Source organism: Rhincodon typus, chromosome 16 (genome assembly GCF_021869965.1).
Source record: "Rhincodon typus isolate 14 chromosome 16, sRhiTyp1.1, whole genome shotgun sequence".
NCBI classification, from domain to species: domain Eukaryota; kingdom Metazoa; phylum Chordata; class Chondrichthyes; order Orectolobiformes; family Rhincodontidae; genus Rhincodon; species Rhincodon typus.
Genome location: NC_063347.1, coordinates 33,840,642 through 33,858,894, shown reverse-complemented (window position 1 = coordinate 33,858,894; position 18,253 = coordinate 33,840,642). Strand labels below are relative to the sequence as shown.

The 18,253-nt window shown below is 35.6% G+C and overlaps 1 protein-coding gene across 3 annotated transcripts in view; it reads left to right on the top strand.

Moving 5' to 3' along the window:
* cadpsa (Ca2+-dependent activator protein for secretion a) overlaps window positions 1-18,253 on the top strand; it is a 498,775-nt gene that overhangs the window by 316,990 nt on the left and 163,532 nt on the right. For all 3 annotated transcript variants that reach the window (XM_048606574.1, XM_048606576.1, XM_048606575.1), the window contains exons 11-12: window positions 1,523-1,735; window positions 16,379-16,515. In XM_048606574.1, coding sequence (XP_048462531.1) covers window positions 1,523-1,735; window positions 16,379-16,515 — 350 coding nt within the window. The remainder of the gene's footprint in view (window positions 1-1,522; window positions 1,736-16,378; window positions 16,516-18,253) is intronic.

Below are 18,253 nucleotides of genomic sequence, written 5' to 3'. Positions count from 1 at the left end.
ATTGTGATGTCGGAAACAAGCTACCAATTTGTGCACAAAATGTTCTCACTAACAGCATTGTAGTAATGACCCGATAATCTGTTTCAATAATATTGATTGAGGGATAAACATTGACTTGGTACCAGGGCTAATTCCTCTTCTTTTGTTAAAAATATGCCATGAGATCTTTTATGCCCACCTGAGAGGGCAAATAGGCATCAGTTTAAAGATAGCACTTTTGACAGTGCAGCACTGCTTCCATACTGCATTGCTGTGTCAATTTAGTTTGTGGGACAGACCCACAACCTTCTGACTCAGAGGTGAGGATGCTACCAACTGAGCCATGGTTGACTGATTTGGGCAAAATTTAAGATTTATTTTTAAATCCTAGAAATACAGTAATTGTAAATTGACAAGTAAATGGATAATGGACAAAGAATTGATTTTTTGATCTTTCGTAAAACTCGTTAATAAAAATCTAATGAAAATGGTGCCACCTACTTTTTTTTCCTAAATATACTTTTAGGCAGCCCTGTAGATGGGTGGATTGCACTCCTGCCCAGAGTAGGTAGAAAGGTGCTATTTAATATGTCAGTACAGGCTCTGTGCTATTTGCCATTTCCCTTTCAGCCGTATTGCCCCTGTATACTTGCACCTGCACCTGCCCTCAAAACAACTCTGCTGAGTTTTCTTTTCCCTATTCCTATCCCAAATTCTCCCTGTTTCCTGGCCTCTGACTTCTCCATCACATCCTTATTGATTTGTTGTTTCATTTCAAAGATCTGCAATCTTACGTAATATTAAATAGCAAATTATTAAAATGTATACAATCACTGGTACAATAGCATCCTTATGCAGACTCCAGGATAAGAATGGAATGGAGTGGCCTGCTGGGTAGGGTGTCACATTTCATATGGTAGAAACCACTTGACAAATGATTCTGAGAGCAAGATTCTGCAAGTCCCAATGGTAAAACTAGATGGAGTTCCCTTTTAAACATCCATTGATGCCAAACTGTTCAGCCCATGCTAACGTTAAAGGTCAGAGATTTAATTTCAAACATGTTATTCAGAATCTGAGGAAGAAGGAAATATTTATTGTGGTTAGAAATCAGATATTAGTATAAAAATTAAATGATTGCAATGATAGCATAGACTTCTTGATATTTAATATGTTAAACAAGGTGTTTCAAGCTTAACTTCTGTTAAAAATGCAATAATATCTATTGCATGTGTCACACAAATTTTTATAATCTGCAACATGGAGAATTGTCTATATATTTCAGTGCATTTTACACGTTGGATTCTGTGATGTTGCCATTTCTAGATTTTAAATAGTATCTCAAAGTTTTGAAAAGGAGTGTTGTCATAACTATTTAACTTTTGTGTATGACCAAATGTCAGTTTGGGGCAGGAGTCTCAAATGGTACCAGCCATGTAAACCCAGTTCCTGCACCTTTTCAATTGTACATCTGTTGTATGGTGTCAATGTAGAAATGCCATTGTGTATTCTTCTCATAGTTGTTAAATAATCTACCATCCAGGTTTGGAGGGAGGCAGGGCATTCTTTAATGCAGTTAAAGAAGGAGACACTGTGATCTTTGCCAGCGATGACGAACAGGATCGTATCCTTTGGGTTCAGGCAATGTACCGTGCGACTGGTCAATCTCACAAACCCATTCCTCCGACTCAAGTCCAAAAACTTAATGCCAAAGGAGGAAATGTGCCCCAGTTGGATGCTCCCATCTCACAGTTTTGTAAGTTATTAGCCATATTTGCTGTGAAATTGCATGTTGCATGACAGTTAGTTGTACTTATTTTAGTAATAAAACTTTAATGGGCACAAAGCGATGACATTTGTCTAAATGCTACTGTGGTACAGAATGGGCTTCCCATGTCCCTCAGGTATTTTTAGAATGTATGTCTCTACAAATATTTAAACTGAAAGTTTTGGGCAAGAAAATTACTTGAATGATGTTATTGGTGCTTAAGGAGGAATTTTGAGGAAATGCCCCATAATCGTAAATGTTCTGGAGGAGGTTACCGGAAGCTTTTATTGGTGTCACTCAGTTACCACTTGTTGCTCCATTTCATGCTTTTCAAATGTGAATATCCGCAGATACTTTGGATGGGACTTCACCATCTTGTAATCAAATCAACTTCTGTTGAGCTTTTTAGAATAAATCCATTCTGGCAATTTTTCTTATGTTCTTATATTTGTTTTTAAGCAAAAATTTCAATATCTTGCCTTGCACTGGCTTGTCTATTTTTCCTTAATTTAGTTTTACCTACTTTTTTTTTGAAGCTAGTGTTACATTTTGCTGTCTGCAGTCCTCTAGGATGTTCTGTTCTATTGAATTTTATATATCAATACTCATGTCTCCACTATTTTCTCCCTAGTTTATTTGGACAACTGGAGGTGCGGTCTACCTGGATTTGGAGCTCTGTCCTTCTTAAATTCTGGTTTTTGTTACCTGGGCATGCTAACTCATAATGTGCAGTATGCGTTGCTGCTCATGCTACTGCCACCATCCTCTTTACATGTAGGAAGCTACAGAACCTGCTTGATCTAGTGTGATAGAAGAAAACCACTTCCTGGTCTATGTAGAAGAGTGTCTGCTAGGCAATAGATTTTTAAAATGTCAGGGAGTTGAGAACTATGATGAGCTAACACGAAAGAGGAGTTGAAGCCGGTGGAAGATCAGCCATGATTTTGTTGAATGGGGGCACAGGCTCAAGGGCTAAATGGTCACTGCTACTCCTATTTATGTTCTTAACACGATATAGTTTGTTGCATGTTAGCATCTAGTTAAAGGTTACATTAAGACGATAGATACTGTTTGTTGCAGAATCTCTGAGGAAGGTCGCTCACTCACCCTCAACATTTTAAGTCATTCTACCCACAATTCCATATATGGACATCATAGTGGCTGGTGTTTTTGGCAGTCCACAGTATTAGCCCTAACAGACAAATAAACAAATCTTCAGACTACAAAACGACATTGAAGCATAGCAGCAAAGATTCACAAGGACGTTGCCAACATTTGAGAGAGCCAGTTATTAGGAAAGACAGAGTAGATTGGGTTATTTTCTTTGGAATGAAAAGCCTAAAAGGAGACCTGATATCTTTAGCATTTGGAAACAGTTCAAGAGCATGGATGTGGAGAAATTGTTTCCATTGTGGGTGAATCAATAATTGGAAACATGTACACAAGATAGGCACAAGCAGATCAATGGAAGAATGTAGGAGGATTTTCTTTCCACAGAAAATGGTTATAGATTGTCAAACTTGCTGCCATATGGAGTGATTGAAGCAGATGGTATTGATGTGTATAGGGATTGTTTGATGCATACATGAGGAAGAAGGGAATCAAGGATTTGGGAGCAGAGACTGTGTAATTAAAACTAAGAGAAGATTTATGTGGATGATAAGCGTCAGTGCAAACCAGATACTGTATTATAAAATAGTAAGGGATATGCAGATATTATAGTGTAGGAAGGTGGAATTGTGATTTAAAGAATCATCTCTGGTGAATGGTTGAGCCGTCTTGAAAGGCTGAAAGACATATTCCTTATTCTTTTTTTGATGTTTTTCGTAAGCCCCTTCAGTGAAAACTGAGGCAAAGTATCTATTAAATGTCGCACCGATTTCAGTGTTGGATCCTGATATTATTCATTAAACTGGAATTTCATAATGTGAGGAGAGATGCATTTGATGCAAAAACTCAGATCTGTTAAGTTGTAAAGCAGAAAATGGAGCAATAAAGGATACTGATATTTAGATAGGTATCCCCTTGTATGCATTTGTGCATTGAAAAAGCCCTTAGAGTATACTCTCCCAATTCACATTTATTACAGTAAGTGTAATATGTTCTTTGTAAGCTCCTTCAGTCATTAAGCAGCACCTTAATGAAGAAGAGCTGATGGCCTAGAAGTTGGATCACGCTGCCCTCATTTAATAAGTGTAACATTGGCACCAAAGTTTCCATATGGCAGGTGGCATGGCTCTACTCATTCTGTATTGAGTTTGGGCTCACTCTAATAGTTAGATAAGGAGTCTATGCTGCAATCACAGCTGGAACCTCAAACAAGGACATGTATGGCACTGCCTTTAGCTATTACTGTCACTGTAGCCCATATCTTAAATGAAAACTCCCAGTTTCCCGTTAATCATTCTATCACCGCATTCCCTCAGGCAGTGATGGGAAATCCATTGAGATTATTATCCGTAAGCAGAAGCTGGTGGGTGGCACTGTCACCTTTATGCAGCGAACCATTTCTACATGTTGGACAGAATGGTCTCCATTCACATACAAAGACACATATTCTGAGCTGTTGAGATGGTTAGTGGCAGACTGTCCAGTACACCTTCCATTCTTTGTGTATGCCCATCATCCTTCTTTGGTAGACGAGGTCCTTAAAATCAGTTTCGAATCCTCTAAAGAGAGTTAGTGTGTGGTCTCACACTCAGTCACCACAGGCATCTGCAGCCTCCTATCCTTCTTCTGTAGGTCCTGTAGATTGTGACCAGGATTGCATCATTTGAAGACTACACCTTTGATTAAGGTATGCATGGTGCCTCTCTCTCAGCTGGTACTTGAGAGGGTAAGATGTTGCACCTTTGAGAACACTGGCACTTTGTTTCTGAATGACACAGGACTCTCAACACTTTCAGCATCTGAAAGAGGGATGACTGGCTGCTGGAAGCAGCTGAAATGTTCATTGGAGAATGTGCAGGGTGAAATAGAATTAAGGAAAAAAAGCAAAAACTGGTGAGTTTTGAAGAAACCTTATGCAACATTTCCTCTATTATCACTGTCTAAAGTAAGAAACCACTACAAGACATGGCTTTCAGGCATGTTCAGCCTTCTCTGGTCACTACAGTCTTCCTCCTGTGTGACCTTCTCCTGTTAGATGTAAGTACGTGTAATAGCCTTATGAGCTGTTTTCAGGATCTCCCTCTCATGGTCAAATAGTTTGTACTTTTGCACAAAAAACTACAGTTTTGAGGAGGAAGTAATTGTTGTTAAAGGTAACATGGTTACCTGAACAATTCTAGTGAGATCATTAAATTTTAACCATTTTTGCAGTTGCATTCTGGAAGCTTCTGACATTGAGTTCCACATTGGCCTCTTCTGACTGGTAGTAGGAGTGATACCTTACGGGTTTTCTGTCCTGTGGAAGAGTAGTTCCCCCTTTCCCTGTCCACTGCTACGACCAGATCCTCCAAGTGCTTGTTGCAGCCTTTAACCACACTTAGAGCTTCTCAGCCATGTGTTCACAGAGTGCATTTTCCTTTAGGGGCAGTTAGCTGCCTTTAAATAGCATTAAATGCACAATTTCACCCTGCCACTGCCTGCACAAAGTTAACAGCGTCCTCGTGTCACTTGGACTGGCATAATAGACCCCAATGCAACAGTTTATGGGTGTGATCGAATTTCTAGGCAGATGAGCCAACAATTTGAATGAATGATTTGAAAACCACAAGAAGACAATAACTAACATTGCTAAAACAAAATAAGAGAATTCATGTTATTATTTAAAATATGTTCAACTGCATCCATAGGCAACATTATTGGGTTGATATATGATATGACCTTCATTTTATAAAACATTAAATTGTCCTAGATTTAAATAATAGATCCTGCTATTCATACAAATTAACATTACAAGTTGAACTGTACATTTTTGGGAATAAACGTCAACTATTCTGGTTACATAACAGTTGGAAGGTCAACGGAGTACTTACTTATTTAACAGAAATTTAAGTACCTGCTGTTTTGGAGGAAAATTGTGCAACACAGCAGGCATTATGGATTTGAAATCAGTGATACTTTCTTTGAACCATTAATGTGCCAATATAAGTACAATTATATGAGAGATATTTTATATGAAAGCTGTTAGATTTAATACCTATTTCAACATTTTGCCACCTTTTAAAATCTTAGATTTTTGATTAATTGCTTTATTAGCAGGTAAACTGTTTGGGTTAATTTACAGTTTAATAGTTACCCATAAAGATTGGGAATATTATAATATCTTGTCTATTAACCCTTTGACTCCCATAAATGATGTAAATCACGCACAAAATTGGGTCTTTATTTTCAGAGACTTCTCTGCCAACTTTTATGCTTAGAACATTTATGCAGTGAGCCCTTCTGGCATGAAAGTTTGCAATGATTTCTTTTATTTTTACAATGTCTTTCTGATAGAATACCTAAGGGACATGCTTACACAAAAATAGGCTGAAATAAGTGTATGCAGCTAACCATACCCCAGTCAAAGGGTTAAAAAGGAGGCAATTCAACACACAAGCATTTGATAATCTGTGTAGACCAGGAAAGAATTTGCGGTAACGTATTTTGGAACCTGTACTTGAACTGAGGTTGTACTGTAATATATACTGGTCATGGAATTTCTTGATAATCCACTGTCAGAAGTTTTAAATGACCTTATTGTAATTATCTTGTCACAATCTTCCAGTGTGAATATTACATGCGGTGAGGACACAGTCGTCTGGCACTTGATGCCAGTGTAAAATAAATCCTAAAATGAAATAAATTCACTGCAATGAAATCAGCATTATATATTGCAGGAAGTAGAACCGATTGCTCTGATTAACTGTGAAGCAGTATTCTGTTCAAGGCTCTTTGCTGACCCTGTTTTTAATTTGAATACTTGAGCTCTTTGGTTAGGTAATTGTCTTGTAATCATTTCAGTTTTTCATTATTCTCGAATGTAAACCACACCTCTACACCATTTATTCTTCCATGCCCCTATATGCAATAACATTGGCATTGGACCCTGCCGCAAGCTTTTATTTTATAAAGCTGCTGTGGATGCCAGTTAGATATTTAGTTTGAATCCATAATATAATTTAAGTAATTAGAATAACTGTTGTCTTTTGATGGGGAGTGAAATGTTAGGAAAAGATAAATTGAGCAAATTATGTGGAAAATATATATTATTTATTTAATCATGTATGTTAAATGAACACAGAAACATAAAATATTGGAAACAATCTATATAGGTCAATCAGTATCTGTGGAGAGAATAAACAAGTTTACATTTTGTGTGTAAACTATTCTTCAGAACTGAAAATTGGGAATTGGATACTTGTATTGATACAGTCTGAAGAAACGAAATAGATGAAATGTGTACATACTTATGAACAACACAGAGGAATCTAGACAAAAGTGTTAAGACATTAAATAGAATCATTTATTGACATGTGTATTCAATGTAAAAATACAATAAAAAGTGTGTATCTACGCCATACACACATGGTGCCATTCATATTGACTTAGAATAAGATAAGGAAATAAAGATAACTTAAGAGAGTCCAACTTTCCTTTCCACTGCCATAGTCTGGGCTTTCCAGCCCTCGCCATGCCTCTGCCAGAGTAGAAACAAAGGATGTGTAAATACCTGATTAATATTGCAACAAGAAATTCACCTTCTCTTCCTGCACTGCTTTCAGGGATAGTTCTCTTCATAGCATCCTAATTCACTCTTCCGGAACCCCTATTTTTAATTCCACTTCTCAAGGCACCATCCTTTATATTTGACGGAGTTGCAACACCTGTCCATTCGCTTCTTCCCATATAGTTATCCAGAGTCCTGAACACCTTGTGAAAACACAACTCTATTAACAGGATCTAATCTAGCATCTTCTATTTACTGTTGGTCTCCTCTGCATTGAGGGAGCCGAATGGAAATTAGACAACTGCTTTACGAAACATGTGAGTTTATGAAACAAAAACAGAAATTGCTGGTAAAGTTCAGCAGGTCAGGCTGCATCTGTGGAGAGAAATCAGAATTAACGTTTCAGGTCCAATGAACCTTGGGTTCTGAGGCAGGTCGCCGGACCTGAAATATTAACTCTGATTTCTTCCCACAGATGCTTCCAGACCTGCTGAGCCTTTCCAGCAATTTCTGTTTTTGTTTCTGATATACAGCATCCGCAGTTTTTCCGGTTTTTATTACTGTGACTTTGTGAGCTTTCTACACCTTGTCAGTATAACTGCCCTTCTCATTCCCACTCCGACCTGTATGATTGATTTTATACACAGTTCCCAAAAAGCTTACAGGTTCCAAGAACAATATTGGATCTCTTCCAAGAAACCTGCAACTGTCTGACCTATTTGCAGCCATTTTTATTTGAAGAACAATGGCCATTTCCATCTCTGTAACAAATTCAGACTTCACCCCTGCTCAGTTCATTGCTGCTAAGAACCTCACAATGCCTTTGTTACCTCGAGATTTGACAATTACAATGCACTTCTGGCTAACTGTTCACTTTCCATCCTCCGTAAACTTGATATCATACAAAACTCTTCTGCTGGTGTCTTAAATTGCACCAAGTCCTATTCACTCATCACCCCTTATGATGACTTAAGATGACTTATATTGGTTCTCAGGTAAGAAGTGCCTCAACTATAAAATTCCCATTTTTACTTTCAAACCTTCCATTACCTTGCTCTCCACAATATCCTTGCTTCTCCAATTCTGGGGTCTTGAGCATCCCTGATTTTAATTCCTCCATCAATGGTCACTATATTTCCAGCCAAGATGTGAGCCTCTGGAAATTCCTTCTTAACCTTTCCATCCGTCTATCTCGCTCCTCCTATAAGGCACTCCTTACAAACCTATGACTGTGACAAAGCTGCTTTAATATGTGCTTATTTGACTCACTGTCAAATTTTGGTTGATAACTGTCCTGAAAAGCACTTTGGGGCATATTACCATATTAAAGGCAGTATTATAAATACCATTTGTGTTGTTGATATCTGACCATAGGTTTTCATGTTCTTACTTTTACCAGGTTATCCACTTCCTTAGCTACAGACCTTCATTTAGATTATGTCTTAATGCTTCTGCCTCTTTCTTGACTGTGATGACTATTCAATCATTCCTCTGTATTATGTAAGTGTATATACACACTATTTTTGATTGTATTGACCTACCTACCTATTTGTTTTCCAGCTCTGAAGAAGCATCCACATCCAAAAAGTAAACATATCCATTCGGTCCACAGATATTAAGAAGCTTGCAGTGCTTCCAGTGTTTTCTTTATTTTGTTAGCAGTAGTGTATGGTGGATTCAAGTACTTTGTATACATTATTATTTACAGTATGTAGGATCTCAAATTCTTTGCACAGTTTCTGTATTGCACATTGTAACTCTGGTAATACCTGCCCTGTTGGTTCAAATGGCCCATGGCATGTGCTCACGTGTGCCTCAATAGCAATGCAATGTTTTGATCTTAACAGTGGATTTTCATAAAGTGTCTAAGTGCCCTTTCAGTGAAGCACTGAATACATACTTTTTCTGATTATTTTATACATAAATAAAAGATTTGAAACTGTGACCTGAATATTCAAAAATCACAGTAAAAGTGCATCTTCAAAGATCAAGCAATTACTGTACATAACCCTCATAAAACTGATCATTATGTTTTGTGTTAGACTCTGTGTGACCTTTTTAATACATATTCAGCCAGCTGTCTACTTTTCCTGTTTATTTAATGATAATTAAATTCCTGCATGTAGGCATATTTCACCTTAAAGAAATCTGTTTCAAATGACATCTGTTGTGTTACTAACATACAGATATATAGTGCAGTTGAAGGGTTTCAGGCTGCCAATTAGTTATATCCAATGAAACGAGCAAAAGTTGCTTCATTTCTAAAATATTTTACATTTGAGTTTTGTTTCCTACTCTTCATAGTTTATCAAAAGTTTCCGTGTTGACATGTGGCCTCCTTTACAACTTACTGTCTGGATGTGGTAGACAGTCCGTACTCTGATAGACATGCAGTGATTTTATTTTTAAAATCTTGCATTTTGTGTAATTGTTGAGTTCGATTTTGGTCATTCCAATAACAGATCCACAACAGCAGAAATAATGTTGAGCAATAAGTAGCTATACAAACTGGACATCTTCTATGTTTCTGTATTGTGTATGCGAATTTAATTTGTACAATCTGAAATTTGTTGGTGATTTTAGCCATAAGAGAAGTGTTTTGCTAGATGTTCTGTTGTCTTTTCGTTTTGTTTTCTTTTTCTTTGCTTGAACCCTAGTACTTTGAATGACGGTACCTACTGCTAGGTTAGGGCTCCTATCTGCTTTCCTAAGCCTTGTTGCTAGTCTTTATGTTGTTCTGGTTTGTTCCTTCTTACCCTGCTAACTTCTAGCTGGACTAAAGGGTAAGTGCTTTCCCTGTAGCTGGCACAGGCAGATAATCAGTATTGATTATCTGACAAATGCAATGTGATTTTTTTTTCTCAAATCTATCATGTTTAGAATTCTGTAGTTTAATAATCATATTTCCTGAATTTAGGTTTGACATGAAAGCTTCCATACTGCAAATCCAGATGCATGCGGTATTTGCATAATTGCCCTCTCTCTGGCTTTTATATTGTAGTCGAAGGCTCCTCTTAGTATGACTTAGATATTTCTTAACATTTTCTAACCTCCATGCAATGTAAACATGAATTAACATGACAAAAAGATGTCAGTAATATATTTGTTCAATTATCTCTACAGCTAATTGACTGTGTAATGCTTGAAAACAGATTGCCTTGCACAATGATATCATAATGCCTGTTTCTTCACAGCAATGATTAGCACCACTGTGGTAATTATAGTCTACTGCCAGGATAAGCACAACAAATAAACTCCACATTTATAAACCAGCGCTGGTTTACTGCATTCTTTTCATACTTATTGAACGACATGTGTTGTATCACATGAATGTTAGTATGTAAAGTGTCACAATGCATGTAGAAACAGAGGTATTATGACATTGCTACCAGCTTTCACTAAGCATTATACTGCATAAAATGTAGTTAAATATATGAATAATACCAAGTTCTTAATTTAGCAGATGTCATTTAAAAATGAGTTCACTTCCTCTTAGATCATTAATTTTAGTCAAGGAAATATTTGAAATATGATTTCCCTTTAGAATTTACATTAAAAATGAATTGGAGCTTCCAAAAAGATTGCCGTTGAAAAGGACAACATTTTATTAAAATCTGCTTCATTGGACTCTATTTATTTTGCTGATGTCTCTTACAGCTGTTTTTGAAAGCTATAACATCAAATCTCAAGAGATTTTAGTTTTCCAAGTTATTGCATGGAGTTTAGTTAATGCAGGTTATATTCATAGGAGACAATAGCAAAGGTTGTGGGAGTTGGCAAATATGTATTTGGAGTATTCCGAATGCAAAACCGAGGAGTAGGTGATGCCATCCCTCCTTATCATGAAAAATACTCCAGTTTACTCATAGACTTTGAATTACAGGCAGAAAATTCCAGCATTTAAGACAGATCTTATTTGTTTCTGTTTGATGCTTGACAAATATTGTGTATTTTGTTTTATTTTGCTGTAGTGCATTTTTGGTGGAAATGCATGGTAATTGTGAAACTCTAAACTCCCTTATAATAAAAAACATTACTCCGTGTCCATGTATTTGCACCAAACTTTGTTGCTATCCTATTAGAATGGTTTGGTAGTTTTGTATGCTTTAAATGCTACATATTTTATCATCAGTACACTGCTATAATATTTTTAGTATATTCAAAATGCAATTGCTACATTTGAGGAATGCAGTACCACAATCTAGTGAATTTAATCAATTCACTTAATGTGCATGTTTTGTCTTAACTGCAGTACACTATAAACCACTTACCAATCAAATGCATGAGTAACTAATGTAGAATTTTACAAATTCATATAATTCAATTTTAATGATATTTGCAAATCAAGGAAGGATCTAAAATTGATTTTACTGAAATATAGATCAATATTAAATAACCAGTCAGTGCCCTGTCTGATTAACTTTGAAAACTGCTGGCTATCTGATCTGCATTACATTTTTAAAAATATTTTTCATTCTTTACTTAAAGTAAAGTGCTTGCAGATCCTTAAAGGATCCAACTAAAAAGATATAATTAGCATTTTCTGGGCCACTAGGAAATGATGGTGTCCTGCAGTATGCCCGTCATGTTCTTGTTATGTGCCTTTATCAGAATGCTGAGATGTGACAAGGAGAATGTCATCCAGACGAACAAAATAGATATTGCATTTTAATTAGAAAATATCAGAAATATGCCATAGCATTTGTATTTAATATTTTTTATTTGTTTGATGAATTAATAAGTCCCAAACTATGATGGTGAAAGTTAAAAGGTATGTATCTTTGATACTTACATTTTAAAAACTTAAAATAATGTAGATCAGTTTCTTATTAGAGACCCCACAGAACATTCTCGCAGCTAGTATCTGAAAATGGATAGCTGCCATCAATCATTGTCATTTCTTCTTTTCACTTCTCCAGCTGAAGTTGACTAGTGTCATTGTTTGTTATTGTCCAAAACAGATCTTCATTCTTTTAATGTCAAAGAGATATGACATGTGCGCATTTACCGGAGGACTGAGATAGAAAGTCACCTTTTTCATGTCCGACATCTCATTGTGAACTTTCTGCTAGAAATGTTAAAAAATTTGTTTGACAATATTAATTGTCTCTGTGCTGACAGTTATGAAGCATTGTAGTTAAGAATTCAATGCACACAATTATCTAACTTCAGGAAGATAAATCTTTATTCAAATAATTTATTATTTAACGCCTTCAAATATTGCCACATCCTCTTTGATAGCCAGTAGCTTCTAGGTTGATTTTTTGTTTTAAAAAGCAATTTAGTATCAAAATGTTGTTTCATAAATTTGCGAGCTTTTAATTGAAAGATTTTTTTGGGATGGATAATTGTCAGTGTGACACATTAAACAGATAAGTGGAAAAGTGCTGTTGAAATAGGAGCAAACTAAAAGATTCTAATTATGTTTTTAATCCCTTAAAGTTCACTGTGTATGAAATAAGGCAATATGTATCATGGATATATATGCTGTTTCAAGTACTTGGTGAATTCGAGTACAGCTTTGTACGTACTGGTAATTGATTGATTGATTGCTTTTGGTAATTGGTAATTGATTTACAAATAGCATCATTTGTTATCCTTATACATTACATAAATATATATATTTATAAATGCACATATGAATAATACATTTCTATAATTATAAGCAGATTACGTTTTAATGTCATAACAATTTACAGCACCATAAAAATGAATAGTTTTAACATTTGAGCAGAGCCATCATACAGATACAGGCCTGTTAAGTTTGGCCATTACTTCCAATATTATTAAATGAATGGAATGCAGGTAAATATCATGAATACATTTATTGCAATTACTCACATTTATAGTTATCTCTTAGTTCCGTTAATGTTCCATAATATATATTATCAATAGATTGCTAACATTTAAAATGCTAAGCATTCTAATAAAAAGCAGTAATTTTCTGTAGATCATTGCATAACATAAACTTGTTCCTCTTTTTATAATTATCGAGAGTCAGAACTCATTCATCTGACTGAAGTAATATTTCGGCAACAAAATATAAATGAATATGAATAATATATTCAGAAACTTATAAATTAATAATGTCTTTACTGTTTCGTACATCATTCTAATCCTGCTCAAAATAATGTTAGCTATAGATTATTTAGCCGAACTAATCTCCACAAATCTCGTAGATACATCTTCAGATTTTGAAAGCTGTAAAGGGAACGTAGGATAAATTATTTCAATGCTTTCAGATATACTAATAATACCCATGGCCCAGGCAAGTCACACTGTATAACTTGTCAATAGATAGAGTTCTAAGCCGATAGTTCTATCTGAATCCAGTCACTTCACTCGCATGATTCTGTATCTGAATCGGTAATGCATATGATATTGTATCATTCTGGCTTCTGCTTTGACTGGCACAGAAAGGCTGTGAATATACCAACATAGCAGAATGCATGAAAAACCCTGAATTCAAAAATAGGAGGACTTTTATGAAAATAATCCAATTCTCTCACAATATTTAATTTGTTTGGAATATTAAAAGATCTGGATCTTCAACAATAATGTTGTAGTAAAAATCCATATTATTGTAATCCACATTGAGTTCTAAAAATACACCAGCAAAGGGTTTTGTTTTCAGTAAAACAGCAGATTAGAATCAATTTTCAAATTTATGTGTTCACTCAACATGTAGGTAATTAAACTGCTGGATTACCTTTATGATATGCTTCTATCATAAAGCCTCTATTCTAACTATGGAGAAAATATCTTTAACTACTTCTCAAAAACAATTTTTGTTTAGGTACTGGTTTTTAAAATACCCATAGCGGTTCTTTTAAGTCATCATTTATTGATAAAATAAATTATTGCTTGTAAATGTCTATATTATCGAAAAACATCTGTATGTGAAATAATTAAGTCATCCTATATAAGTGGTGGGCTTCATGGCATTGGAAAATAATTTCATTTAAATGAATGCACATTTCTGATGGCTGCTATTCATAGAATATTTGAACTTCTATAGAATAACAATTAAAAACTTTTTTGTCTAGTTTTCTAGAAACTTTCACTGTCTATCATACAAAATGTATCCAATGTTAGCAGTAATTAGTCTTATTTTACTTCCTTAAAATTTTTAAGTTTAGCACATTTCAAACCAGTATTGTTTTAGTTATTTTAGTTGTGATGTAACATTGCTTTATTTTGAATTGATTTTCCCTTGATCATTAATAAAAAACATCTTGACCGTTAATAAAAAAAATGGCAAAAGCACACTTGTCTTACCTCTAGTACTAAAGCATGATTGCTTTTGAAATACAAATGAATAGTCTTGTGGATCATGTGTAAACCAAAAGCTGGAGATGTACACAGCGGTAAGAAGGAGAAAGATTTTTTTAAAAATTTATTTGCCTAGGACTTGGAGAAATGCCCAATGTAATGGGAAACTGACTGTATATAAAAGACAGTGAAATCTGTCTTTAATTTAATGACAGATACAAGAACATACTAGCAACTAGGGTGCATCTGACCACACCCAGAATGGCTTCTGTTTTTGTTTCTTTGGCTGATTAGAGTATTTTAGCTATGCATGTTGAGATTAATTAGTTAATCCCTAGGTGGTTGTGTCTACAGGCTTCAGTTTGAAAAGAAAGCATGAGTGCTCCTACTTCATTAAATCGTAGCAAATAGCAGAATGTAACCTTGCTGTGCCAGTCCTTTCGTTTTGTTTAGCAGTACAGATATAGTCTCAGTCTGTTTTTCTTCATGAATCCATTTTAATCAGCAATGAAGTATTCAGAATAATTTCATTGCTTATATTAACCATCTTTGATTTTTCAGTCATATCCAATTCATTTGCATTGTAAAAAATATAATAACCTCTTGCTTTATTGACGCTATTAACCCAATTTAAATAATAAATTTTGTATTTAAAATATAATCTGTATGTATTTAAAATGCTTTGAGTTGATGTCACTACTTCCTTCTTTTGATTATTATCTCATGTCTGTTTTGTCCCTCCTTCACACAAGTTAGTCCCCATAATAGTACTAACAAATTTGACCAAGTATATGGAATAGACGAGCACAGATGTAATCAGTGCAGCTTCTCAGTCAATCCATCAGGAGGTGCACTTGAGCAAACAAAAAAATCGATATTCAGGTATCTCAGCCTGGACTGACATCTACCCCACCCATCCAGAGTGCTCAGTATCAATGTTATTGAAATGCCCATGCCTTGCTGGTTTAACTGACAATTTTTATCTATTTCTAAATAATTAATTTTGAAAGTACAAATAAAAAACAAATAGTATATCCAATATAAATATTTTCTAACATTGCTTGGAAACTGGCTTGAAAACCACAGTTTCCAGACATGGCTGTTCCATATTATGGCTCTAATCTTAGTTTGGCACCCGCATATCATTTTTAAGACTGACTCTGTTGTAAAACAATTGTTTTCCCATATTTGTGGCATGCAGTATGTACTCTTTCAAATAAAATATTCTCATTAAATTTCTCAATTAAAGTCTGACGCAAAACTGGTGTAACTAAAATGGACCGACATTGGGAACAATATCAGTTCCATTAACTTTCTGGTACCTAGTGGCAAAACAATCCTTAAATAAAATCTGAATTTGAATTGCATTCTGTGGAATGGCAGAATCTATTGAGAAAAATATTATGCAGTAAAGATGTTAATTAAATATCAGCACACATCATATGGTACTTGAGTGAATGCAGTTATTTGTGCAATATCTTTTATAATTATGCTGCACTGGAATTGAAGATAACATTCCAGAGGAATAAAATCTGTTGCATGAAAAGTTTTCAAAAAGCAAAAATATAAAAGACAATCAAGCCCAGGTAGTGAGGGTGTTAAAACATTCTAAAGAGCATGCCTGCTCAATTTGTCTACTCAAGTTTCATGTTTGAACTCTTTCCCTAAGTATACTCTTTTCTGTATATGTGCCTGGAAAACAGATGCAGACAGAGCGCAGAAGCATGGGATGGATGAATTCATCTCTGCAAATCCTTGTATGTTTGATCATGCTACACTGTTTGAAATGCTACAAAGGCTGACTCTGGACCACAGACTAAATGATTCCTATTCTTGTTTGGCAAGTATATTGCTCATTTATAAAGTTGTAATGTTTTAGAATACAATGTAAAAATTAATTGAGCTGACAAATTTTCAGTCTATTTTAAGTTGACATAAAAGATTGAAAAGTATACACTGAAGTGCAACAACTGAAGCAATGTACATATTAGCTTAATTTATTATATACATTATTTATTGCTAACACAAGCATCCTTTATTTCTCTTCCATGAAACTGTGGGCATTCATCTTTCTGCAAGTAATTATGAAGATTTCAGATTTGCTTTTTATTCCCACTTCAGGTTGAGAGGCAGATGGGTGAAAAGTCAAGCGCATTAACCATCTCTGTTACCTCATCAAAAACAAAAACAGTTCTCATGATTCTCCCTTAACTATTCTGTGTGCTAGCTTTCCTTAATTAATCCACATTTGCACAAGTGGCTGTGAATATTATCTGGGTAATTCTTGCAATTCTCAACTTAATTGGAGCCATCACTCTCCCACCTGTAGCTAAAGAGGATTGGAGAGTTATGGCCAGCATCTTAAACATTTTCACCATTCCTTCCTTCAGTATCCTTGATTGTGTCTGATGCAGTTCGGGTGACTTATCAACTTTAAAAACAACCAGATTATCTAATACCTGTTTATACATTTTTAGCTCATCCAATATCTCACTTTCATTTTTTCACTTTGACTTTGCCAGCACCTTCTGTCTTGGTAATGACTGATGCTAAGTGGCTGTGCCCACTGTATCCATGCTTAAATGTATTTTTTTCATTCCTAATCGGCCCTACTCCACCTTTTACTAGTTATCTGCCAAAAGAAGTCAAGGAGGGCATTTTAGGATTCTGTAAAAATGGGAAACATAGCGTGCCAAGTGATTGAATTGGGCAGGATATGCAAGTTCAATCTCCTGTCTGTATTTTGAGATGCAGAGACTGATAGCAGCTTTTGCAGTATTTCACTCTATCCTATGGCAGGTTTGTATCCACAATATAGTTACATGGTATGAATACCCATTAGAGTAAAACTCTTTTTGTAATAAAGTCCTACTTTTTCAGATAGAGTTAGTGGCACATGAGAATCTCATAACACCCAGTTCATGATTGTTTAAAGGTGGTAATGTGCAGTTGACTTGATGTAGTTATGTCTGAGGTCAGCGGTCTATCTTGTTTATCTCTACAGCAAAAGGTAAAGAAGCCAGAGAATGACAGGTTGCATGAAAGTTCAGGATCAGGAAGGTGGTGGTAGTGAAGGGATGTGGCATAGCGTTAGGTGCATGGAGGAATGGAAGAGGGATCTGGAGGAAAACAGAGGGCAATGATGTTGAAGAGACCTAGCACCTGGGGCTGTCAGGAGCTGTGGGCATTGAGACAGTCAGTCAAGGTGAGAAGATGTCGGGCCTAAAGAATTGCTTCATTGTTGTCCACAGGTGGATCCATCCATCTCAGAGTGTTGGCTGGACAAGCCCTTGTGGGGGTATGAGTTCACCCACCCAAATAATCTCAGACAGTCTCCTTTACAATGCATAGAAGGAAGAGCCATGTAAGCCCGGACACCAAGACGAACATTCAAGAAACAGTGAACATAAAAGCACAAGAGATAGTAGGAACTGCCGATGCTGGAGAATCTGAGATAACATGGTGTAGACCTTGGAGGAACACAGCAGGCCAAGCAGCATCAGAGGAGCAGGAAAGCTGACGTTTTGGGTCAAGACTCTTCTTCAGAAAAGGGTCATTTTCTGAAGAAGAGTCTAGGC